This window comes from Myxocyprinus asiaticus, chromosome 3 (genome assembly GCF_019703515.2).
Source record: "Myxocyprinus asiaticus isolate MX2 ecotype Aquarium Trade chromosome 3, UBuf_Myxa_2, whole genome shotgun sequence".
Taxonomy (NCBI): Eukaryota; Metazoa; Chordata; class Actinopteri; order Cypriniformes; family Catostomidae; genus Myxocyprinus; species Myxocyprinus asiaticus.
In genome coordinates this window covers 18220269-18247914 of record NC_059346.1, presented here as the reverse complement: position 1 = coordinate 18247914, position 27646 = coordinate 18220269, and the positions used below count along the sequence as shown (strand labels likewise).

The following is a 27646-nucleotide window of genomic DNA, read 5'->3' as shown; positions in this document are numbered from 1 at the left end:
CAACTTAAATTGGAAATGTAAATATTTGACTTGTATGACACACTTGACATTTATCTAGAACTGAAGACTTTAGAAATTAGTCTTAAACCATATTTATAGCACACCAAATTGGTTTTATATTAATTTTATGATCATTTTTGATTATGATTTTTTAAATCCAGCCTGATTCACAATTGTTCCACAACTATCTCCTATAGTTACCCATGTGAGGCAGTGGCCAGAATATTTCTGGTCCTGGATGCTGATTGGTCAATAAATATCTGTGCGTTCTTAACAATAAAGCACAGCTATGATCTTAACCAAGCTTTTATTTGTATGATTTTACTTAAAGACAGACACATTTTAATGAACATTTGTTGCGTTTTTATTTTTATTATGTGGACAGGATTGCTCCGCTTTTCTCAATTTGTAGGCGAACCTGGAAGGCTAATTCGTCATGTGGGTTCCTTCAAGAATTTGATAAGGGTATTTACAATGGGGTTTGTCAATTTATGATTAAAATAAGGTCTGTGGTAAACCTTACTAGAAGATAATTGGCCATTTTGTTCTACAGTATAAATTACACACAGTCATATGTCAAACGTAATATTAAAACCACCGTGTCTTTAAAAAAAAAAAAAAAGTATGTTGCTAACGAGTTGCTAGATAAACACTACAAATACCACAAGCAAGTGAATGAGCGAGCGTGCCTGACGATAAGGAATACCGTAGTAGTTTTAATCTAGTAACTTGTTAGCAACATCCTTTATATATATAAAGGATTTTATACATATATAATGTATAAAACATGGCGGCTTCGAAATTAACGTTGGGGTTATGACTGTATAATGTATATCGTAGAACAAAACGTCAAAGTATCGTAAAGTAATGTTTACCTCAAACTTTATTTTACACATAAATAAATAACTGGCCTAATATAAACCCATAGGGAAAATCCCAAGGGAACCAATGGCTCGTAAATGCTGATTCTCGTCAGAGTTTTTGGACTACAACCTGAACAGCTCTATAAAATAATCTAATAATAAGATACGATTTCTAAATATACGCGTACACAATTTAGGATACGAAGTCTACGCGCCGCTATGCCCCTTTAAATAATTTGAAACAAAGTCACGCGGTGGCCTAGGAGTTATGGGAAGTGTAGTTTGTAGTTTAGAGGTCATGGCTTTCCTCTGCTCACCGGGGCAGATGTGGAAGACTACAATCCCAGTACCGCCGCTGTCGCTGCCTTTGGCTCGGTTTCTGTCGACGTGGGGAAAGCGTTGCAAGAGCAAGCAACACTGAATCTATGGGTGTATGCTCTTGAGATGAGCGGAGTGTCATGCCAGTGGATGTGTAGCCCTAGAAAACAGATTCTAGTATGTGGCTTAAACCCGAAGAGGTGCTTCTCAAAAACGCGCTCAAATTATGGGTGACGGAAAAATCCAACGATTACTTCGTGCTGCAGCGCAGACGCGGATACGGGGAGGACAGCGGAGGATTGACAGGTACCGGGAACGCGCGTACCGAGATCCGTGTGAAAGCAATAAACGTGACAGCCTCTGCTCCTTCAATTAATGTGCCGTATATGTTACAGTCTATCTCTCAGAGTTACACATGTGAAAATACACGTCAGTTGAGTTTCTAAACTATTGAGTTTTACTCTGAACCTTAAGGGGTTTTGCAACAGGTCAAGGGTTAATTCAACCTTGAAGATGTGTTGTTTGTTTCGCTGTCATTGGACTGATTATGTGCTTATTTGAGCGCTGACGTCACCACTGCGGTAAATTGACTGTCTTCGCAATATTCCACTGTGGTATTTAAATATTTAACATTAGTCTCAATATTAAAGTTTAAAAAGCTGAAGTCTGAACCTCGTGTTTAATAGAGAGATTATTCAGGTAAGTCTGGAGTTCTGCTCCTTTTTGACGGGAGTGATTGCGTCATGGTGTGACGTCATGTTGTTTAGGTTTTCCGGTGGATTCAGCATGTTTTCTTGGCAGATGCTTCCCCACCAAAGCCACCAGGAAAGACGTCCATATCGATTGGTGTTGTGACTTAGGAGTGTTTTATCAGCAAAGAGTGATTACTGCGAGTCTGGTGTCATTTAAAGCCAATTTCACTCTGTTATTTTTTGTAAGGTCAAGCTCATCTGACCCTGAGATCTGGCTACTGTAATAGTACATGTATGGTTGCTCTTGAGACAAGAGCAGAGGAGCTCGAGGATCTAGCTTTTTGCTCTTCTAGAAATGAGGCAGATGTTCGTTAAGCATAATAACATTTAAGAAGTTTTCATAAAAAGAAGCTCAAGGCAAGACTACACTTGTGTGATGGGAATTGATGATGTGTTTTAAGTGAGATCCTGCAGTTCTAAAAGATGATTTCACATGTAAGATCATTAGTTGGTTGAAAACCAATTGGTCTACTGGGGAGTTCATGCAGTAGTAGGTGTTTGGTCACCAGTGACAACTCAAATACCTGGTTTGTGTCACATTGTAATGCAGCAGCCAGCTCAGATGAATATGTGGCTTGAAGTGATGCTTGTTAGTGAGCTAATTATGGGTTTTACTCTTGCTAGTGACTCACTATATCTTTCCTTGGAGTTCATCACCATGGCAGCCAGTGCTTTATGGCTAAGGGCCACACTGGTGGCTTTCTGTGGCAACGTATTTAAGCAGTGCTGCTTGAAGCTCAGAGGAAGGGAAGATTTCCAATAACAACCATTGTCAATGTGGAAAAAAGAGATTCTCACTGCTAACATCCATACGTCCCTTGGAGATATTTCCAAGAAGTAAATAAAGTGCCAGATAAAACCAGGATTTAAAATGTTTGTGCATTATTTCACAATGCTGACTGAAAGTTTAGTCTACTAATTGTTCTAATAATATTTTGTTTAATCTCAAGAGATCTCATCTATAATCAGTGGTATTGGAATAACTATGCTCAATTTTTATATTTAAATGGTTATTCTCTGGATAGACCTGGTCTTTATACTACTTAAACAATTCATAATTGAGATAGTCATGAGATAGTGGTTTGTAGGTTTGCATATGCAGCTGTTTGCTGCAGTTATATTTGGCGATATCACTTCGAGAGAGCCCATATCAGTCTATAACCTTCCTGCTTGGCCAATAAACAGAAGTGTTTAACTCCCCCTTGTGTCAGTTCCAAAATCTAGTCAATGGATAATGGATAGTCTTGCACAGCCAGACTTTTGACTATTGGCATAAACAACTTTGAAAACTTTGACTAATCGATTAGAGAAACTAGTTCTTCCTTAGAAGTGCTCATTGTAGCATTCTTGTACCTTGTAAATGCAACTTTTTGTTTCTAGATTAACCAATTAAAATCTAGCATCAGACAGTCCATGAATGGACCAGTTCTTTATACTATGTATATAAATTACGTTACAGATTGTGAGATGTATTTTTGTATTTTTTTTCCAGGCCTGCTGGTTGGAACGTTGGACACAGTTCTTGACTCCACTGCCAAAGTGGCCCCTTTCCGCATTTTACACCAAACACCTGACTCTCAGGTGTACTGGAGCATTGCCTGCGGTGAGAGAGAGAGATGCTACACAGTGTGTGTGTTTGTTTGAGGGACTTGGCTCAGATCCACTTAATTCAGATCCTGATAAAATAGGCAGATGCTATTTGCACCCTGGTGCGAATAATGGTATGTGCTATTTACACCCCAGTGCAAATAGTGACAGGTATTATTTGCACCCCAACCCTTGTGCAAATAATGTTAGATACTAACTGCACCCTGGTGCAAATAATGTCAGATACTATTTTCACCCATATTTAAATACTAACATACAGTATATGGGCATCACTGCAGTGTGTTTATTGTGTTTATTTAGAGTCCCACAGACACACTACATTAACCCCTACCCCTAAACCTAACCTTAAGCTTAAAAAAAAAAACACCATGGTATTTTGTTGTAAATTTACAGTAACCATAAAATTAACTATGTTTACTATATTACCACCATATTACTGTAGTAACACCATGGTTAATTTAATTAAAACTATGGTTTCTTGGGGCCTGGGTAGCTCAGCGAGTATTGACGCTGACTACTACCCCTGGAGTCATGAATTTGAATCCAGGGTGTGCTGAGTGACTCCAGCCAGATCTCCTAAGCAACCAAATAGGGTAGAGTCACATGGGGTAACCTCCTTGTTGTCGCGACTAGTGGTTCTCGCTCTCAATGGGGCGCGTGGAAAGTTGTGGGTGGATCGCGGGGAGTAGCATGAGCCTCAACATGCTGGGAGTCTCTGCGGTGTCATGCACAACGAGCCACATTATAAGATGCGTGGATTGACTGTCTCAGAAGCAGAGGCAGCTGAGACTTGTCCTCCACCACCCGGATTGAGGTGAGTAACTGCGCCACTACGAGGACCTACTAAGTAGTGGAAATTGGGCATTCCAAATTGGGGAGAAAAGGGGATAAAAAAAACTATGGTTTCTGCCAAAAAAACATGGTTACTACAATATTACTATAGTAATACAGTAATTCAATCTACACAAAAGCGATGCCGAGCCACGGGAACGAGTGCGATTGACAGACCCCGCCTCCGGATCAAACCCTGCTCTGCACTCCCTGACATTCACTGACCATGGCCAAGTCACTGTGATGAAATCAACATTTACATTCATTTTTGTCCATTATTTTAAGTAGTAATAAAGGTAATATTAAGAGTGGAAACAGGAAATCGGATGAGAAAAAGATTGGGACAAAAGGCAGAATCGAACCAGGGTTGCTAGGACAACACTTTACATGCACATCGTTTTTTCACACCACTGCAGCAGCATCTATTGTCTAGTTTGCCATACATGTATATTCCTGTTGTTTCTCCAGACTATTGGGGTGCAAATAGTCACTCCGGATAAAATATGTGTGTGTGTCCAGGAGCATCTTTAGAGGAGATCTTGCAGCACTGGGACTGGCTGCAGCAGAACATCATCAGAACTCTCTCTGTGTTCGACTGTGGGGAAGACATCACCAGCTTTGTCCAGGGAAAGATAAGGGTGAAAGAAAATGCACACTTACATTCAAATTGCAATACATTTAGAAAAGGGATGTCAGAAGTACTGGTACTCCAATAAAAAATTTAACAATATCAGTCTACAGTATAAGCAGTAAAAAGCACTGAATCAATTTAGTACCTGAGTGTCTGATTGACATGCGATTGCTTTTGAATGCTTTTATGCGTCTGTGCGCATGCTCTGTGAAGAGCACTCATGTGATAACACTATCAACTGGTCAGCTGGGGCCAATAGTCTTGGACCTCAAGCCGTGAGACCAAAATTGATCTGCATTCCAACCATGGGGCCAATAGCCCCGCAGCGTTGACCTAATAACCACCCTAAATATGCCGTGCTAGTGCCAACGTTATACACCCTGCCCGTTTCACAAGCAAGAGGGACGTTCAAGCTGAGGTACCGGCTCTGGAGACTAGCTAGCCCTCTAAATGAACATGGTGGAGACTGAAGCTGCCGTTTGTTTGCTTATTTTGGTCTTTGCTTGGTGGAAAGCTAGTCCTGACTCAGTGAAACTCCTCCTTTGACATTGACCCTGTCTCAATCCCCAGTTGGCCTTCTTTGGCACAAGGGTAAATGACGGGCCAAAGGCGCTTGTCTGTTCACCCCGAGGAAGCCCGTGGAAGTGACAGTGGGAACGCAACTGGTCCTGGCATGCAATAGCACCCCCTCATTTGGCCCGATAGTGGAAACGTAGCTTAGTGAGGCACTTTCAACGGAAGTGAAAGGGGCAAATCCGTAAACGTTAAAATATTCACGAGTCTTGTGGCTATACTTCATAATTATAAATATAAACAATAGGGGTGTAAATATTGGCACTGTCAACAATTCGATTAGATTACAATTCTAAAGCTTACGATTACAATGCATCGTGAAATCTGTAATTTGGTTACGAAATTGATTCAATTTTTGAAATTGATTCGATTTTTGAATTGATACGATTCATAATCATTTTCAAAAATATGCACAAAAAAAAAAAAGATTCAACATTTAATGAATGTTCTTAATTTAGACAGCACCAGACTTGAGCATTAGAGTCACAGATGCATATTGGAGGCTTGGCCTATGTGAGGCTTCATATATAAACAGAAAATTAATACATATGTTTAAATGCATTATAGATCTGATATGAATAAAGGATAAAATAATGCATCATAATGACTTGATGCAAACACAAACACAAACAGATGGCATTTAAACCGTGATTTTGCATATCATGTAAAATTAACATTTATTGCACCAATAATTACAAATGAAATATGTGATGTGCTGGCAGATAAGGCCCATGTTTAAATCAAGCATGGTCATAGAATTAAAAACTATCTATTAGTAGCGTATAAAGTCGGTTTTACTCTGTATGTTGTTCTTGTAAGTCCCTTTTTATTTTCATTGTAAGAAGTGGAAGAACGGAGGTAGCTGTGCTTGTCAAACACGTTTACAAGAATGTTTCACGAGAATCTTTTCTCTGCTGCCACGTGTCATTAACCAATCAGAAATAACTTTAATAAACTACCATTTAGTTTATAACTGGTTAGTTCCCTTTAGAACATTCTGAAATCTCTCCCCATTCCCTATATAGTGCCCTATGTTGTATTCACTATGTGGCATTCACATTCATTTAGGCTGTGTTCTATTTGTGGTCAAGTATTTTATGGAGAAATAATGCATTTACATTTATGCATTTGGCGGACACTTTTATCCAAAGCGACTTACAGTGCACTTATTACAGGGATAATCCCCCCGGGGAAACCTGGAGTTAAGTGCCTTGCTCAAGGACACAATGGTGGTGGCTGTGGGGATCAAACCGGCAACCTTCTGATTACCAGTTATGTGCTTTAGTCCACTACGCCACCACCACGCATTTAAGAAGATATAAAGCAATATAAACATAATGTTGAAATTGGAGAAGAAAGCATTGACAAAGAACTTACTTTGGACAAATGGATGCAAACATTTATGAATAATGTCACCAAAAACCAAACTCAAGCATGAACTTTCTTAATTTAAAGTGTGTTTTATATCCAACTTTTGTTGCCATGACGACATAATGCTGTAAACCCTAAAATGTAATTTTTTAATGTAAAAAAAAAAAACAAAAAAACAATTTAAACAATTTTACAGCTCAAATAATACATGGGTTTTAACAGAATAATTAATGTAATTGCTTTTATACAATCATAAGCTTCACATTTCTGCTTTAAACCTTCCAAAAATTGGCTCCATTTGCTTCCATTGTAAGTGTTTCAGATTTTTGCTTTTTTTTCTTTTATGAAAAGGAGGGACAAGTTGAAATTATTCTTTGTGAGTATCAGAATTATGCCACAAATGCTGTAGATTAAGTTTAACTCATATTGAACCTGGAATATTCCTTTAATTTGTATCTGTTCCCTATTGTTTTTATTTGATCTAAATTGTTTCCTGTTTCTTTCTTTTTTTTCTGGCTGTTTACTTGCCTTGAGTAATTTCTTAAGTTATTTATTTAGCTCTTTTAATTAGGAAGTACTTGATGGTTACAAACCATTGTTTCAATACCATTTGTTAATATTTTTACTAATATTTAGCTTAAATATTTTACTTATTCAAAGAGTATTGTTCAGTTGCATAATAGTTTCCAATCTGATATCGAAACTGGTATCGAGAATTGTGAAATGTCACTATTGATGTTGACTACTGAAATGTTGGTATTGTGACAACCCTACTTTTTAATCTTTTTTTGTATTTTAGATTTTAGTCCCTGCAGCTGCACATGTGCTTTTGATTACAGTAGTGTATGTTGTGTTTGTGTAGGGTCTGATAGCAGAGGAGGGCAAATCCACTGGTGACGAGGAGGATCCAGAGCACTTCAGGGAGGTAGTGCTGCGCTTTGAACGTCTGTTCGGTTTGCCTCAGAGAGAGAAGCTTGTGACATATTTCTCCTGCAGCTACTGGAGAGGACGAGTGCCAAACCAGGGCTGGATCTACCTCAGCACTAACTTCCTGTGTTTCTATTCCTATATGCTGGGAAATGAGGGTTAGTAACACACTCGCTAACAGATTTTGTATTTGCGATGGTGGCTTTTTTTTGGTTCTTTGCTGTGGGGCAATAACATGCACCAACAAGTGTCATTGTTTTAATGTGGATACATACTGTTCCTTTAATGGCTCAAATGTAGACTTTAGAAGGACACATTAGCTACAGGGCATTTGATAGAGTTTTCTTCAAAACAAACCAAACTAGTGAGCTATGGCAGGTAAACTGTGATAGAATTTTCAAAATGGTATTTTTAAAATAATTTAAAATTGTTCATCACAGTAATTTCCTCAGTAGGAAGCAATTGTAATCTCACACGTTGATCACTGTTTGTGACTTTCATGCTCAGTGAAACTGGTGTTTCCCTGGGATGACATTAGCCGTCTAGAGCGTACGTCAAGCGTGTTTTTGACGGAGAGCATCCGTGTGCGTGTAAGAGGAGAAGATCATTTCTTCTCAATGCTCTTGAGGCTCCAGCAGACATACCTGATCATGCAGCAGCTCGCCGAGTATGCCATCGTGCGCTACTTCGAGAAAGAAACCTTCAATGCTGAACATCCACTAGCCAAACCCCTTCACATCACACAGAGGTGCATTATTATAATTTTTTTCCTTTACGCTAATTTGTTATTTATTTGAACTGGATTTAATTCCACTGGACTGTGTACTGAAAACCAAACGTACCATACCAGATGTTTTGACAGTATTATAGAAAGCGATACATCTTCATTTATTATTCATTTATGTAAACAGCAATGCTGTGCTGCAGATTTATCTGTTTGTTCTCTGATGTATTGCACTTTTCTGTCTAATTTTACTGTAATCTGTGCAGAGCTCTGGAAATACATGCACGGAATCAGTCGTTCCGGGCATTTTTCCGGTTGCCACAGGAGGAGAACCTTTGTGAAGTGTATGAGAGCTTCCTCTGGGTTCCATTCAGCCACGTGAACACACTTGGAAAAATCTGTGTCTCTGAGAACTATTTATGCTTTGCGAGCCAGGATGGGTCTCAGTGCCATCTCATAATACCTTTAGGGGAGGTGTGTATTCAGAATCATATTTTAAATGTAATAATCTATGTATAATTTTTATCATGATTTTGAACATGACATCAAATGTCAATTTACCATACCAAGCAAAATGAGACTCACAATATTTGGAAATACACAAAAGTTACACTGTACACTGAAGTGAGAGGTCTTGAGACCTGGTTTGAATGTGGTTGGAGAGCTGTTTTGAAAGTTATTTGTGAAATTGTTCTGCAACCCCAATTCCAAAAAAGTTGGGACGGTATGAAAAATGCTAATAATAACAAAAAGTAGTGATTTGTAAATTGTATTCACCCTTGTTGAAAACACTACAACTACACATTATATGATGTTTTACCTTGTGAATTTCATTGTTTGTTTGTTTTTTTATGTACAGTAATTTCGAAACAGATGATTGCAACACGTTCCAAAATAGTTGAGATAGGCAATTTAAGACTAATAACAATTTGATGAATTAAAATAACAAGGCAATGTGAAACAGGAGATGTTAAACAGGTGAGGCAATTGTGTCATAGTAAATAAGGAGCCTCCAAAAACAGACTAGTCCTTCAAGGGCAAGGATCATTCGAGACTTGTCAATTTGCAAACAGATGCTTCAGAAAATAATCCAGAACTTTGAGTCTCTGATGAGTCCACATTTCAAATAGTTTTTGAAAAACACAGCCATCGTGCTCTCTGGGCCAAACAGGAAAAGGACCATCCAAGCTGTTATTAGTGTCCGGTCCAAAAGCCAGTGTCTGTATGGGCCAGGGTTGTTTCAGTGCCCATAGCATGGGTAACTTGCACATCTGTGAGGGCACCATTATTGCAGACAGATATGTAAACATTTTGGAGCAGCACATACTGCCATCTTTTCCAGGGACGTACTGGAATTTTCAGCAGGACAACTTCAAACCACATACTTGCCAAATAAGCAGAGAGTGCGGGTGTTAGATTGGCCTGCCTGTAGTCCTGACCATCTCCAATTGAGAATGTGTGGTGCATTATGAAGCGCGCAATACGGCAACGAAGACTCCGTACAATTGTGCAGCTAAAATTCCACTTTTTAAACTAAACAAACTCTTCAGTGCCTAAATGTTTTATAAATGTTATTAGAAGAAATGGTGAAGTTTCACGACTGTCCCAACTTTTTTGGAGCATGTTGCAATCATCCGATTTGAAATTACTGTACATTAAAAAAAATAATAATAAATTCACAAGGCAAAACATCATATAATGTTTAGTTGAAGTGCTTATAATATAGCAAAGGGTAAATATAATTTACAAATCACTTCTTTTTGTTTTTATTAACATTTATCATACTGTCCCAACATTTTCAGAATTGGGGTTGTACATAACACTGTTATATAACAGCCATTTTCTTTTCTGTGTATGTGTGTGCTGCATCAATACTTATGTTTTAGTGCTTTTGCAGGTGTTTAGTGTGGAGCTGCCAGACCGCAGCACTCGTGCCCTGACTGTGTGTATGCGTGGCAAAAGAGCTTTGCGTTTTTCTGAGGTTCGAGATTTTGAGCGACTTGCTGCCACCATCCGCAGGAAGTGTGGAACAGCAGGAAGCCCTCAGCATTCCTTCAGTAACCAGGTATTTTCTCTGCACTCTAACTACTGAAATAAATAAACGGATATATTTTGATTTATTCTGCAGTCATCTCTATGTGTACTGTTTTGAGGTAAAGTACTATAGTGGAAGATTGATGAAGTTAAAGGACTTTTTAGTAAATTAGAAACTGAAGCGCTCTGACACCATGGCCCTCATTCATGAAACACGAACAACACAAATTTCTTCATTTATAAAACTGTAGTTACAAAAATTGAATTTGGCAATTTAAAATTATGAGTAGAGTTTACACAGTTTGTTGTTCTGCTAGTATTTCATGAATGAGGCCCAGTGACTTTCAGAAAAAACACTATTAGAAATGTCAAATGATTAGAAAATATTGCAGGTAGTCTCATGTCAAAACATTTTTTTTTTTTTAAATATTCCAAATTGCATTATATGATTTTGTGATAGCGGTCAAAAGGTCAGAAGAGACTGATTGGACTTTGGGTTGTGTGGGTGTGTGTTTGTTTGTTTATTTATGTCTTTCTCTGAGGATGAGGAGGATGTGATGGTGGGGCAGAGTCAAGCTGTGAGCACTGAAGCTCTCATGAACGTCTTTCATCCACATGATGCAGAAAACCTTGACCCCAAAATGGTGCGTTCTGATTTCGCTGAATTTGACACTCGCTCAAATTCAGACTGAAAATTAGATTTATATATTGTGTTGCTGTAGCTCAACTGGTAAAGCATGGCTCGAGCATTGCCAAGGTCATGGGTTCAGTTAACACATACAGTAAACTGATAAAATGTATACCTTGAATGCACTGTAAGTTACTATGGATAAAAGTGTCTGCCAAATACTTAAATCTAACTGTAATTGATCAAAGCATGTGCTATGTGTCTATATGTAGTTATTAAGGACCCCACTATTGACATGATAACATTGTGATTGATAGCTGAAGGAGCGAATGAAGGAGCAGTCATGGCAGATCCACTTTGCTGAATACGGCCGTGGAACTGGAATGTTTTGCACCAAAAAAACGCGTGATCTCATTGTACGAGGAGTTCCTGAGACTCTCAGAGGAGAACTGTGGTTGCTCTTCTCAGGTGTGTGCGCGTGTGCGCGTGTGCGTGTGTGTGTGTGTGTGTGTGTGTGTGTGTGTGTGTGTGTGTGTGCAGATTATAATGGTGTGTTGGTTTGCGTTACAACAGGTGCTGTACATGATATGACCTCTCACCCCGGGTACTATGGCCGGCTGCTGGAGGAGTGTATGGGCAGTAGCTCCCTTGCGTGTGATGAGATTGAGAGAGATCTACATCGCTCGCTCCCAGAACACCCAGCATTCCAGAGTGACACAGGAATATCAGCCCTCCGCAGAGTCCTGACCGCCTACGCTCACCGCAACCCCAAAATTGGCTACTGCCAGGTAAAAACACACACACAGTCTCTCTCTCAGTTGCACTCTCATAGTCCCATGGACCATTCACTGACCAGCTGATGGTGCGTATTAGGGCTGGCCAATATGACGATATATATTGTGGCGATGATATAAAATGTCAATCGATAGAGATTTTGCAATATTGTGTATATCACGATATGAAAATATCCATGTGCGCAGAATGAGCTTATCTATTAGTAGGCAAGGCTTCACATGACAATTAGAGAATTCAGAAAGAATGGACAGGGTTTGTATGGCATTAAAACAAATTTGCCGACCACCCAGGCAAATTCAAAGACATTTATCTAGCTTTCGCTGCTTTATAAGCGCTTAATATGCTACTCATCTGACATGCTCAGCTGTATTTCATGTGCGTGTCGTGTGCGCTATTTCTGGATCACACAAGTGCGTGCGAGTTCAGCAGGCTTCCTGATATTTACAGGAGAGCACAGAGCGGGATCATTCGTGCTATTCTGTCATTTTTGACCCTGAAACAAATCCTGAATAAACATCTCCACAAAACAGGATGACTCCAAAACAAGTCAAGAAAATGAAGAGTAGTGTGTTATCAAAACAGGTGCAACATCTGTGGTGTGGGTTTACAAAAGCCATCACAGAGCAGAAAAATGTAATCTGTAAACTGTGTTGCATGACAAAAATCACTTGTAATTAGAGCCCGACCGATATGGGATTTTTGAGACCGATACCGATTACCGATATGGTGGCCGATATATTTAATTTTTGAGCTGGAATGAAAACAGACCTTTTCTATGTGGATTTTTCACCGATATGACTATGCAACGGTACTCAGAAGGCTGCTTTCTTAAACAAATATTTTTATCAAAGAATATTTGACATTATTATACATTGTCAACAAATTCTAGAAATTAACACTGAGAAAATAAAGAATAAATAAAAATACAATAAATAGCTTAATAAACATCAATACTGTATGTTTAGTATAAGTCAATTGCTGACCATTTAAATAAAGAATAAATAAAAATAAAGCAAATAGCTAAATAAATATCAGTACTGTTTAGTATCAGTCAGTTGCTGACCATTAAAATAAAGAATAAATAAAAAGAAAATAAATAGCTAAAATAAATCGTCAGCATTGCGGACATGCCCAGCATCTCTCGCCACATCTCTCCGACCAAATCGGCTCCCTGGCTCGCTGCCCGCTCGGGGGTGTCAGCTTGTGCACGTAAGTGTCTTTTAATGTCTACAGAGCCCGAGGATTTTGAATTCTTTGATATATTGTCCTCCTAGAACATTTATGGAGCAGAGTATATTGAATCTCACTGGTTTATATCATTAAAAGTGTTAAAACTAGCTAAGTGCGCAGAGCTCGGCGTTCACACATCCGATCCCTGCATGGCGAAGAAAATAAACTGTGTCATTTTACTTGTGCGTCAGCTGGCCCCTTCCTATCTAAGTGGGTGGTTTTTTGCCAGAATAAGCTTCAAGGTGGATCAGACTTTATGCAGATTGTAAAAAGTCTGGCTCTTTGAGACAACACAAACATAATCCTTTATTACCTTACACATAAAGAACAATGTGTTTACAATGTCAGATATCTATCTACCATCATTTTTGTATGCAAAACTGCTTCAAGGATTGCATGTCGCATCTTATGCAAATAGAGATTTATAAAGGGAATTATGGGCAGGACATGGAATATGAAGGGTTTTGTAAGCCTAACGCTTTGTGTATGCAAACTTCAAGCATGGAAAATATGCAAAGTAAGGCTCACGTATTTGTGATATATGGTGAGAACTTTGAAGGTATGACACTAAGAATAAAACATTATTTACCAGAAGTAATATTAACCTATCAACTGTGATTTTTTTACATCTCTTTTTGTACTTCTAATTTGATTGGACTACCAGATGTGCCAAAAGACCTTTTTATACAAACTTAGATTGAAAATGCAAAATAACCATATTTATTTCTGAGATGATAACTAAATGCTTGAGTTAATTAAACACGAAACATGATGAGGTCATGTGACAACAGTATAGCGTACTATTGTTTGAAACAGTTAACTTTACATATTGCATGCTGTTTCACATACTTCTTATAAAATAGAAGGCAGTATATGGTATTGTGCAGTAAGCAGTATGCTAAAATTATTTTCTAAACCAAGCCATAAAATGCCTAATTTGAACTTTACTCGCATCATAAACTCTTAAAGGAATAGTTGACCCAAAAATTAAAATTCTGTCATCGTTTACTCACCAAAACCCATATTTAAGTTGTTATTCACTGAAAATCTTGCCTTTGCCCTGTTCAAAAGTTTCTCTGCACATGACATCATGTAAGGAGGAGAATTGTGTTCAAGCTTTATTGGTTCTCACATATATAATGCTGCTATTTAAATGTACATGGGAGTAAATGAGATTTGAGAGCTCAGGTTGAAATTTTGGTCTGTTACTCACAAAGTTATTCTCTGTGTCTGTCCAGGCGATGAATATCCTGACATCAGTGTTGCTACTGTATGCAAAAGAGGAAGAGGCCTTCTGGCTGCTGGTAGCTGTATGTGAAAGAATGCTCCCAGACTACTTCAATCGCAGAATCATTGGTATGTGTGTGTGTGTGTGTGTGTGTGTGTGTGAGAGGGTTTATATAGCTGTTATATTCAACTGCATGCCTGGGAGGTAATTGACATCATATTAATAAATTGGCAGCATTCCAAGTTTTGCACAGCTGCAAAACATGACACAGTGCCAATAGTAATTTTCTTAAATAATTTTCTGATGTAAAGTACTTCCTCTCACACTCAAATAGAAAGGCATCTATGAAGTGGATTATAATAACTGAGCTTTGTCTAAGTGTACTCTACAGCTGTCTGTGTTCAAGGATCTTCTTTTAAAGGTTAAACTAAATGGTGTTATGACCTAGACTATGGTCTGTCCTTATTGACAGACCATAGTCTGACAGATTTTTGACAGATGGGTTTAGTTGAACTGTGCAGGGAAAACGGAATGTGAAAATTGCACTTACTACAAAATCCGCACTAAAACCAAAATACTTTGAAGCCATTTTCTCAGCTTCAAAGGGGGTTGGGGGGTTATTAGTATTATTCAAATGTGTGTATAAATGTTTCCCAGGAGCATTGGTGGACCAAGCCGTGTTTGAGGAACTGATCCGTGTGCATCTAACCCAGCTGACAGAACATATGACAGACCTGTCGTTTTTCTCGTCAGTATCGTTGTCATGGTTCCTGACTCTCTTCATCAGTGTACTGCCCATAGAGAGTGCTGTGAATGTGGTCGACTGTTTCTTTTACGATGGAATCAAAGCCATCCTGCAGCTTGGCCTTGCTGTCCTTGACTACAATATGGACAACCTGCTTTGTTGCCATGACGACGCAGAGGCCGTCACAGTCCTCAACAGGTGATTAGAACATCCTACACCTTAAAGGAATAGTCTCTCTTTACTTACCCTCATGTTGTTCCAAACCCTTATGACTTTCTTTTTTCTGAAGAACAAACTGTTAGGGGTTGCATCTTTTTTCCATACAAATGATACCATACAACAAACTACTTTGATTCTTGCAGTGCATTTATATTTATAAGCTTAAACTTTGCTCATCAGGGACTAATAACAGGATGTTTTTCATTTCGGTTCGTTCTGAGCAGAAACAGTATTTTTTTCATTTTGGTTCCAGCGTTCCACAGCCTCCTTTCCTAATGGTTAACAGTTAATAATGTTCGAATGTCGTTATTGAACTGAAAACTACTGCATTTGAATGATGCTGCATCTACCCTAGGTGTCAGTGTAAGTCCAAGACAAAATATTACTGAGTGCATCTAAAAATATATCTCCAAAATTATTTAAAATATTTAAAATATTCATCTGGCCACCTAAAATCAATTAATATCCTAAATTAATATCCAATTAATGCTCCTGCATGCACACATGCGCATGGCGCGTTTGGCAAAACGTTTTCTTTTAAAGTTGTTTTTTAGACTAGCTGGTTCCTTCAGAATCAAAGCACATGCTCATGTTCCACAGAAAAAAAAAGCCAAACTTTTTCATGCAACAGGAAATGGTGTAATTCCCAAAGTGTATTGTGATAAACCCTTTGGTCTTTGGTTTCATGAAAAAAAATATTGGTACAAAATTACCGGCTATTGACCGGTTACTATTATTTAAAAATGTATGTTTTCACTATATTACGCTCTGCAAAATATTTCATTCGTTTTCGTTTTTGTTCCTTGAACCGTTTTTAGTCCCTGTTGCTCATATCTGATTTTGTGCTTTAGGTTTTTTGACAATGTCACCAATAAAGATAGTCCCCTCCCAGCAACTGTACAGCAGGCGTCAGCAACAGCCAACGACAAATCAATGCATAAAGTGGACATCAGCGATCTCATCAAAGAAGCATATGAGGTAAAGGTTGCACACATTTTAATACATTGTAGTGAGTATTAAAACCCATATTCAATTTAAAGATTTTGCTAGTTCACAAGCACATTCAGTTCAGATTATTCTGTTTGATTTTCTTTTTTTTTTTTTCTTTTTTCTTTTTGGCCATGATTTGCAAGTCCAGAGCAATGGCAAAACCACTGCTGGTGCTTTTTAACCAATAAAATATTAAATAATCATTTGCTATTAAAAACATTGATGTGTTCACAATTGAATAAGAAGCAATAATAAATGTGTCTAATTAAATGCATCCACAAAAAGTGTGTTGGAAGCATCTGATGCCTTTATTAATGCTTCTATGATTAATACCTGTACTCATGGTGACAGATTTCTGGGGAAGTGGTGTGCAATTAAAAGGTGTAAATTTTGCGAGCACCTAAGAATTCAGCTCTCTCAGACTGGACTATTGCTGAGAATGAAGGGAGGCCCTCTCTGATGGGAGTTTTGGGGTCAGCACACCAAAGGTCTGAGACAAATAATCACTCAGATATATAATAACAATGCTTTGTTTCAGAAATATGGAGACATTCGAACAGAGGAAGTGGAAAACATGCGGAAGAGAAACAAGCTGTATGTTATTCAGACACTAGAAGACACAACCAAACAAAATGTAGTAAGTACAAAAATCATGCTGATGTATTTTATTATGTCCTTATATTGTTTTCACTGATTATATATTTGAACATCCTTTTACATTCCTGCCTAGAAGGACCAAAATATGTTTTTATCACTTGTAACATCATTAGTAACTATAAATTATTTGTTGAATGTGGAAATATGGAGTTATAGAGAATAATGTACTCATTCATGAAGTTCTATGTCTTAAAAAGTTGTTTTCATGTTAAATTTGATAATCTTAAAATACTTTATTCTTTGCACTGTTTTTGTTTTATTTTTGAAATATTTTTTTATTTATTGTATTTTTTTCAGCTGCGTGTTGTTGCTCAGGATGTGAAATTCAGTGCTGCTCAGCTGGAGGAGCTGTACATGCTGTTTAAGGTTAGTTACACTATAACTACCACTGTATGTATGGTTTTTACTATTAAAACTTTAATTGTTAATGCTTTAGAATAAGATTCCATTTGTTAACATTAGTTAACAACATTAGTTAACATAAATTATCAGTGAACAATACTTTTACAGCATTTACTAATCTTGGTTAATGTTCATTTCAACATATAGTAATTTTTTATTTTTCATAAATTTTTCAAATCAAATGTTGTATATGAAATTTTAAGAACTGCATCTTTTAAATATGCCAGAAAACCCACCACACTCAGGCCCCACTATACACAACAGCACATCTAAACAACATAAAGCCGTCTTTTCACTGCAAAGGTGGCACAGAAGCTGCATCTGAAGTGGCATTTATGTGTGTTTACACAGACCGTTCAGTGCTGCTCAGAGGTGGCATAAATGGCATAAAATTACAATTGCATAATGTTATGAGATTAGTGTTTTAAAAATAAAATTATGAATATAGAAATATGAAAAATATATATATACTTTAAAATATGAGACTAAATTATGAAATATATGCTCTATCATGACAACAACAAAGTTTAAGGCTACTCTGCTGAATTTCATTTTCACAGAACCAAAGCAGCATCAAATCTGCCTTGGAAACTAGAGGCTGAGGTGGGTCAGAGCAGGCATAATTTAGTCTGGCTTTAATGCAGCAATGCGTCTTTACACAGAAATTTGAGCAGGCACACAGCAGCCTTAACATAGCTGTGTAAAGACGCCTTAAGTGGTACCGTAATTCAACTTGGTATGATAATAATTTGAGCTTTTATTGTATCATAAGATATGATTAAGATATTATGACAACCCTATAACAAACACACACCGACATACAGACATGTATTTATGACACATTGTCTCATAAAATGACATTTTATGACAAGTTTGTGTATATATTTGCAGTATATGACCTGAAAGTCTTTTGAATATGTAAGTGTTTATGGAACATTGGTTAGTACCGTGATGGTTTGTATGTGTTACAGAGGCAACACTTTGTGAGCTGCTACTGGTCAGTGTGTAGTCCTGCCCTGCAGAATCATGACCCCAGCCTTCCATATCTGGACCAGTACCAGCTGGGTCAGTCCCAGTTTAGCAGCCTGTTTAATCTGCTGCAGCCGTGGACCACACAGACGCATACTCGCACGCTGGCACGATCAGCCTTCCGTCTACTGGACGAGAACAGAGATGGACTAGTGAACTTTAAAGAGTTCATAAGCGGTCTGGGTAAGAGGAGCCTAACCCTCACTTAAAATGTCTGCCCTTTCACCTTACTTCATTGCAGCTCCCTTTACAACCTGTCAAACTGATTCAACATTTTGTGTGTGTGTGTGTGTGTGTGTGTTTCAGATATCTTATACAACAGGTCATTCACAGAAAAGCTCATGTTTCTTTTCAAATTGCACCTTCAACCAGGTAAAATGCTCAATTTTATTCAACTCCACTGTTATTTATATAGTAAACATTTTCTAATCTCTGCCAGTGTGCTGTAGAAAGATTTTAGTGTTTACATACAGTATTATTCTATATGTATTTAATAGTGGAGTGATTTATTTAATAATTGTTTTGTATTTCATCTCTTTAAATCTGACCTGATTAACCCTGTACAATCTATATAGCTAACCCCTTTACAACCTTTATTAACAAAAATGATATCTGACCCCTCCATAATCCTGTGTAATCTATATACACCGATCAGTCACAACATCTCAGATTAGCATTCTGAGATGCTATTCTTCTCACCACAATTTTATAGAGCGATTATCTAAGTTACCATAGACTTTGTCAGCTCAAACCAGTCTGGCAATCATCCATGCAGTTATCTAATCAGCCAATTGTGTGGCAACAGAGCAGTGAATAAAATCATGCAGATATGGGTCAGGAGCTTCAGTTATTGTTCACATCAACCATCAGAATGGTGAAAAAATGTGATCTCAGTGATTTGGACCGTGGCATGATTGTTGTTGCCAGACAGGCTGGTTTGAGTATTTCTGTAACTGCTGATCTCCTGGGATTTTTCTACGGTTCTATAACCCTTCATAATCTATATCTAACCCCTCCAAAACCCTGTTTATTCTTGATACAGTATCTAGTCCCTCTTTAAAGGAATATTCCGGGTTCGATACAAGTTAAGCTCAATCGACAGTATATGTGGCATAATGTTGATTACCAAAAAAATAATTTTGACTCGTCAATCCTTTTCTTTAAAAAAAAAAAAAAAAAGAAGCAAAAATCAAGATTACTATGAGTCACTTCAGTGGAAGTGAATGGGGCCAATTTTTGGAGGGTTGAAAGGCAGAAGTGTGAAGCTTATAATTTTATAAAAGCACTTACAGTACATTAATTCTTCTGTTAAAACTCATGTATTATTTGAACTGTAAAGTTGTTTAAATCTGAATTTTTACAGTCATTTTAGGGTTTTAGAGTTTGTTGACATTACATCGTAATGGCAATGAAGTTCTAAAATTGGCTATAACTTCACACAGAAAAGGTTAGTGAGTGATTTTATCACACTAAAATCATGTTAACACACAGATATTGTTTATGTCTTGTGGCAATATTTTTTGAAACCGTGAGTATTTTAAAGTTGCACTCAGTAACTTTTATCTTTGTGTCATCTTGGATTTAACTGACACCTAGCGGCTTGGATGCAGCATAATTTAAAATCAATAGTTTTCAGTTTCAGATGCCATTGTAGAAATGTAGTATTCACAGTCAGCCATGATTACTTCAATCAATGAATGAAAGTGTCAAATAACAGGACAGTTACTGAGATTAAGCGAGTAGTATTTGGTCGGTCATGTGATTCTAACATGGCAGCCCCCATGTGCGGACTCTCTCCATGTAGAATAAAACAGCTTTTATAAGATTACTGATATGAAATGAGTCTTCATTTTAATGTGAGTGGTCATGATGTCCTACATATATTGCAAAATTACAATTCATGTCTTTAGGAGCTAAACATTATGTCGCTTACATTATGAGTGCCTCACTGGAATTAATATTTTTTGCTTTTTTTTAAAGAAAGGAGGGGCAATTCAAAATAAATGTATGTGGTAATCAATATTATGCCACAAATGCTGTTGATTGATCTTAACTTGTATTAAACCCAGGATATAACTTGAACCCTGTATAATTTACATATCTAACCCCTCTAAAACCCTGTATAATCTGTATATCTAATAATCTGTATATCTAACCTCTCTATAACCCTGTATAATCTATATATATAAGACCTCTAAAACCCTGTCTATTCGGTATATCTAACTGCTCTATAATGCTGTTTAATCTGTATATCTAACCCCTTTATAACCCTGTACTCTAAATATCCCACCCCTCGGTAACTCTATACACTCACTGAGCACTTTATTAGAAACACTTTTACACCTACTTATTCATGCGATTATCTTATCAGCCAATCGTGTGGCAGCAGTGCAATGCATAATATCATGCAGATACGGGTCAGGAGCTTCAGTTAATGTTCACATCAACCATCAGAATGGGGAAAAATGTGATCTCCGTGATTTAGACCATGGCATGATTGTTGGTGCCAGATGGGCTGGTTTGAGTATTTCTGTAACTGCTAATCTCCTGGGATTTTCACACACAACAGTCTCTAGAGTTTATTCAGAATGGTGCCAAAAACAAAAAATATCCAGTAAGTGGCAGTTCTGTGGATGGAAATGCCTTGTTGATGAGAGAGGTCAACTGAGAATGGCCAGACTGGTTCGAGCTGACAGAAAGGCTACAGTAACTCAGATAACCACTCTGTACAATTGTAGTGAGCAGAATAACATCTCAGAATGCATAACACGTCGAAACTTGAGGCGGATGGGCTACAACAGCAGAGGACCACGACCATAGTGTTCCTAATAAAGTTCTTAGTGAGTTTATGTCTTGCCTCTCTATATCCCCTCAGCAGTCTCTTTTCTTTGCAATCTCTTTACTTTGTCCTTAAGCAGACAATTTCTCACCAAAAGGGACTTAAAGTATATTTAGTGCAGGGTCAGTTCTTTTTTAACTGCCTGGGGGTAAATGCTTGGCTGAAGGTCATATTGTAATTTAAACCACTGACCTCTGAATTACTAGTCCAGATCCTTAATAACTAACATACCTCCACTTTATCTAAATTCCCCTTCACTCTTTGTGGTGAATAGTTAATGGAACACATTTATGTGTCTGTCTGACTTTTTTTAAACAAAGGGTGATTTTGATAAGTGTCGACTTATCAGATGTCCATATTTATGTTAGTAAGTTTATGTTCCTGACAGACGTTTTCATAAGGCGATTAACAGGAGAGGAATGTGTGTTTCTGCGTGCGTTTTTATGTGTTTCTTCAGGGACCCAGGAGTGTACGATTTTAAAGTCATCTAGATTTATTCCTCCGGCTGAAGATCACTCTTTCTCCACTCGCCTTTCTGGTCAGCTTTCACTCCTGTCTGTGGCTCATTATATTCGCTCTTTCTGTCTTTCTACTCTTTCTTCTTTCTCCCCGTTGTGTTATGTGATTGATTTTGTGCAGTTATGCTTATGTGTGTATTCACATGTATGGTGTGTCTTGCTTTTTCTTCTGTGCTTTAGAGACTCATTGCCTTGTTTGTATCACCTGACAGCAAAAAAATATTTTACATTTCTAGAAGTACAACTCATTCTGGTGTTTTAAAACAGGTGCAATCCAACCCAAATCCCTGCCCACTATGAACAGCTCATAAAACGTGTGTGTGTGTGTGTGTTTGTGTGGGCGGGTTTGGGTGGTTTACAAGGACATTTTTTTAGCTTACATACTGGAAATGACAAGGGTATTATGCTATAAGTGTGGTTTATGTGGACATTTATAGTGTCCCCATGGTTCAGATAGCTTAAAAAAACATACTAAGCGATGTTTTTTTGAAAATGTAAAAATGCAGAAAGTTTTTTGTGAGGGTTAGGTTTAGGGGTAGGGTTAGGGTTAGGGGATAGAATCTATAGTTTGTACAGTATAAAAATCATTATGTCTATGGAGAGTCCTTATAAGGATGCCGCACCAACGTGTGTGTGTGTGTGTGTGTGTGTGTGTGTGTTTCATGTCTTTACACTCTCTCCTGTCTTCTGTTTAGACTATGCAGAGGATGGAGTGATCAGGAGATGTCCAGAGAAAGGTGATAAAATATAATGTAATTATACAATATGATTATATGAATATATTATAGTAATATTAATATATCATGTAATATGAATATATGATTAAATATAATTACAGTTCCGCAGTTATTTTTTCTTGTTCTCTGGATCATTCAATATTTATGGAATAATCTGATATATTTCACCCTCAGGTCGTGCTAAAGTAGATCTGCAAGAATATCTGAAACAGTGGCAAGAAGACTTGCAGCGGAGAGAGGAGAACATTAAAGATCTCCCCAGAATTAACCAGGTACACAAATCTGAAATGTCTTGGTGCTGTTGCGCAATTGGTAGATGCATTTATCATTAAGGACACAGTTCATGGTTCTAAATGGCATTGTCCAGCCTTTTAATATTGACTCAACAGTATCTGTTGATTGGCTTGGCCTTTTTCTACCTAATTTTCCAGTTTGTGTACTGCAGATCTTTGTATTTTAACAATCAGTACAGTTCACGCAGTTCTATTCTTGTTTTCTGGCATACTGGTGTTCAGTAGTCTGTGAGTCTGCCCTTTTTGCTCTATTTCCTGCACATGTTCTTGTCCTCAGACTCAGGTAGAGTCGTACAGTAGAAATGCTGCCCCTGCTAACCTCCTTATTGCTTTGTTGGTATTGCAGAGCACATATAAAGAACGTAAGGATCTTAAAGCCAGATAAAAACAACTCAGTTGTATTTACAGTATAAGCTATAATTTGAATTCCCAGTCTTCTGACTCCCACAAATGTGCGCATATTTAATTTGATGCAGTAAAAATGAGGCTGTGAGTGACAAAAGTACTGTTTGTTTAATATGTCGTTTTTTAATGTTTAGGCAAAGAAACATTGAAAATGCATCTTTTCACAGGTACCAGTGGACTAACAAATTCCGGAAAACATGGGCTGTGAAAATTAGACATTATCTAGTATGTTAAATAGTCCAACATACAGGGTCCTATGATTTCCGCGTTGCGGAAAACACAGCCAGAATTGCGGAATCCAGTCATAAAAACGGAAATAACAATAAAATGCGGAATGTCACGGAATTTGACATATTTAGAATTAAATTATTGTATAAATGCACAAGTAATCAAATTAAAATCGTGAAATGTCCTAGTGTGATAATTTAACTACAAAAGGCTTAGATTTACTGTCTTAGATTTTATGAGCTGTGTGCTTCAACAGTAAGTGAATGTGAGAAGCCACTGCTTATACACTAACAGCGTCATTAACATCATGTGCGCTCTGTGTGTGTAGTAATGACAAAGAGCAGAGCAGTTTATTCACTGTGAAGCGCAGCACATGCAGACTATATATTTATATAATTAAATCATAGTCTTTTGCGGTTTAATCAGCACATTAGCCCATATAGCGAACTGCTTTTCCGGAGGTGAAGCTGTCAAAAACATGTGGTTTTCTGCCAAAACGCCAAAATAAAAGCTCCATTTAACTAGATGTGTGAAATTGAACAAATGCGGCAGAAATGTATTACTTCTGTTTAATAAAATGTAATATTCAATTTAGTAGTAGTAATAATGATAATAATAATATATTAATTATAATTACATTATATTAAAGCAATAATAATTACATTTATATTAAAGCTATATCTCAAGCATGAGTTTCATCACTGCTTTCATTAATACTGTGATGCTCTACTGTGCAGCACTGTATTTGACAAAAAATAATAATAATAAAATAAAAAAAACAGAAAACTCCAATTTTGGATTGTGTGAGGATCAGAAAATACGCTCTTCATTTCATAAAAAACAATGCAATGGTTTGTTGAAAAGTAATTGTTCTGTTTTCATTTGATTAAAATTGTATGTATTTGATTTAGTTTTTTTTAATTTTTTTTTTATGATAAAATCAAACTTTAAAACCTGAAATTCAGACACAATAAAATGGAAAACACAGAAATTAGGAAAAAATCTAACGGAATTTGAAATAAAATAAAACGGATTTCATAGGGCCCTAAACATATTCAGCAGACTGTACCTCAGTCCCTTACAGCCTCATTTTCATTGCCTCAAATTAAATCTTCTAAATATAAATACAAATATAAATAAATCAAATTAAAGTATATATTCTTTAAACAAATTTGTGTTTACCTTCATAGCAGCTACTAAAGTCTGAAGATTTAAACTGAAAGGGAGGTTTTAAAGGGAAGGTTTATTCACTTATTTGTGTGGTTTTACTTTTAATATAATAAAAAAAAAAAAAAAATATTCTGTCTTTTTCTCATTGGGGGGCTTTTTTCCACATTTTATTGATAGACACTGTAGGAAACCAAGGGTAGAGAGAGGGGAATGGGATGGGAACAAATCCAGACTGGACTTGAACCCAGGTGTCCCATGAGCAAGATGTCAGATCCCTTGTACTGACCACAGATTTTTCTTCCCAGAAAGTCTATGATACTGCAAACCTCAAAGCATAACACTCCGTTCACACATTTCTCACTCCATTTCACACCTTGTATGTGTTCTAGGTGCAGTTTATCGGTTTGACGAAGACTCTTTACGCTGTGTTCCACGGTGATGAGAAGGAGGAAAGTCTGTACCGTGCTGTGGCACGAGTTACCAGTCTTTTGTTGCGCATGGAAGAGGTGGGACGCAAGCTACAGGAGAGCAGCCCACTAAAAACACCCCAAACTACGGCCCAAACTACACCCACCAGCTCCCACAGCACGGCTCAGCCTGAGGTCTCCCCGCCATCACCCACCAGCCCTGAGACCGAATGTGCCCATGGCCCACCTGAGTCTCCAGTGAGTCTACGTGAAACTGCTCCATCACACTCTGACATTACCCCTAACTCCACCTCACGGCCCTCTACACCCACCAGCAGTCCTACCGGAACCAGCAGCCCCGCCTTGGACACACCCATAGACACACCCAGCTCACCCAGCGCTGTCAGAGATGAGGACTGGAGTTTCTCCTTCGAACAGATTCTCGCATCTCTCCTCAATGAGCCATCTGTTGTTCGCTTCTTTGAACGTGCTGTTGATACGGATGCTCTGATTGCATATGCACGTAAAAACCAGCTTAAAGACGCACACTAAATACACACACACATCAGAGCAATTACAGCACAACACTGCCCTAAAAGCCATAAACATTCACCCTCCCTCTTTTGCTCTCTTCCAGTTTTCTTTGGTTCTCTTCATCTTTCTCTGTGTAGTTTCTACTAGTCAGTGTTTGTAAAAATCTCTGTCCAGTACAGATGAAGGAAATCATTTTGTTTAAATACAAAGGGCAATTACAAGTCAAAGGGGAGAAAAAGAGAAGATTTGAAGGTAGCACTTTACAATAAGGGTCTAAACTTTAACATCAATACATTAGGTATCATAAACTAACAATGAACAATATTTCCTTACAGCATTTATATATCCTTGTGAATGTTGATTTATAAATATACTATTGTTCATTGTTAGTTCATAATGCATATACAGCTTTAAATGTTAATAATGCATGTGTGATTAACATTATAATGCAAATTAACATTAACCAAGATTAATAAATGCTGGAAAAGTAAAGTTCATTGGAAGTTTAACTATTGCGTTAATTAATGTTAACATGTACAACCTTATTGTAAAGTGTTACTGAATTATAAACTGACTGTTTCAGTTATTAAACAAATTTCAGGTGTAATAGTGATGTATTTCAGATGGAAGGTGTGAGGTATTGTGGTGTAATGTAAATGATTAGTGTTAGCTGTATCAAGTTGTAATATAGATGATTGGTATAACATATATATAGATGATTGGTACAGGTATTATGATATAATATAGATTATTAGTATGAACTATTATGTTGTAATATATGTCACAGCTGTTGGGCATTATGATGTAATATAGATGGGTATGAATTTTTATGATGTGATATAAACAGTAGGTGTGATTTGGGATGATGGCATGTTATAGAGTGTTTCAGGCTTCATTAAGGAACATCAGAACACTCCTCGAGCTTATACGCAAATGCACAGCGCCTGTCCCTCTTTCCCAGCCTGACCTAGCACACATACGCACATATAGGAAATACAGTCACCACTAAAGGGAGAGATTATTTTTTCAAAATACTATGCTGTTGAACTCCTAATTATAGAGCTATTTAATTTGAAAATTGACACAAATGGCGCCTTACTTTAATTACCATCTTCAAATATCTTCATAGTTGTTCTTGCTTCTGAGGGTTGTTTAGAAATGCCTGTAAAGTCAGGGCTTAGCACATTAACTCCTCCCACTTAGCTGAAATCAGATTCCACTGCATTCAAGGTCTGCACCAGCTTGGTTCTACATTATAGATGTTTGTTTCTGAGTCACTGAATGTGTTTGTGTTTGTTTGTACAAACCGAAATCTGTGGTTTATGCCTTATTCGTTTTGGATTCAGGTCTTCAGTACAAATATCACAAGTGCTTCCATTCAACAAAAATTATTTAATCTTTTCCGTCATTAATGGTCAGATAGTTAATAGTAAACATTTAGCATAATTTCCAAATATCATATTTGAACAAGCAGGATATGTTTTACACATTATTATACACTTTAAAAGAATTAAAGGATTATTCTGGGTTCAATACAAGTTAAACTCAATCGACAGCATTTATGGCATAATGTTGATTGCCACAAAATTACATTTGACTTGCCACTCCTTTTCTTAAAAAAAAGTATGTGTTCCCGTGAGGCACTTACAATGGAAGTAAATGGGGCCAATCCATAAACTTTAAAATACTCACTGTTTCAAAAGTATAGCCACAAGACGTAACCAAAATATGTGTTAACATGATTTTAGTGTGATAAATTCGCTTACATTTCTGTGTAAAATTATAGCCAATTTTACAACTTTGTTGCTATGATGACGTAATGCTGTAAACCATAAAACGACCATTTAACGATTTAAAATGATGATTTAAATTTACAGCTCAAATAATACACAGCTTTTAACAGAAGAATGAATGTAAGTGGTTTTATAAAATTCCAAGCTTCATATTTCTGCCTTTAAAC

General features: G+C 37.3%; 1 protein-coding gene across 2 annotated transcripts; it reads left to right on the top strand.

The window, feature by feature from the left end:
* Positions 1 to 1230: 1230 nt before the first annotated feature.
* On the top strand, positions 1231 to 25707 carry LOC127427112 (TBC1 domain family member 8B). 2 transcript variants are annotated; one of them, XM_051674491.1, is made up of 21 exons: positions 1231 to 1487; positions 3426 to 3536; positions 4892 to 5010; positions 7810 to 8032; positions 8382 to 8622; positions 8865 to 9072; positions 10496 to 10663; positions 11175 to 11276; positions 11578 to 11728; positions 11834 to 12048; positions 14524 to 14641; positions 15171 to 15456; positions 16329 to 16455; positions 17006 to 17104; positions 17422 to 17490; positions 18498 to 18738; positions 18862 to 18927; positions 21852 to 21932; positions 22608 to 22649; positions 22824 to 22921; positions 25135 to 25707. In XM_051674491.1, the coding sequence occupies exons 1-21, from the start codon at positions 1361 to 1363 to the stop codon at positions 25702 to 25704; spliced, it is 3462 nt and encodes a 1153-aa protein (XP_051530451.1). In that variant the 5' UTR covers positions 1231 to 1360; the 3' UTR covers positions 25705 to 25707. The 2 variants fall into 2 exon arrangements, with proteins under 2 accessions (XP_051530451.1, XP_051530459.1); XM_051674499.1 differs by lacking the exon at positions 21852 to 21932.
* The last annotated feature ends 1939 nt before the right edge of the window (positions 25708 to 27646 follow it).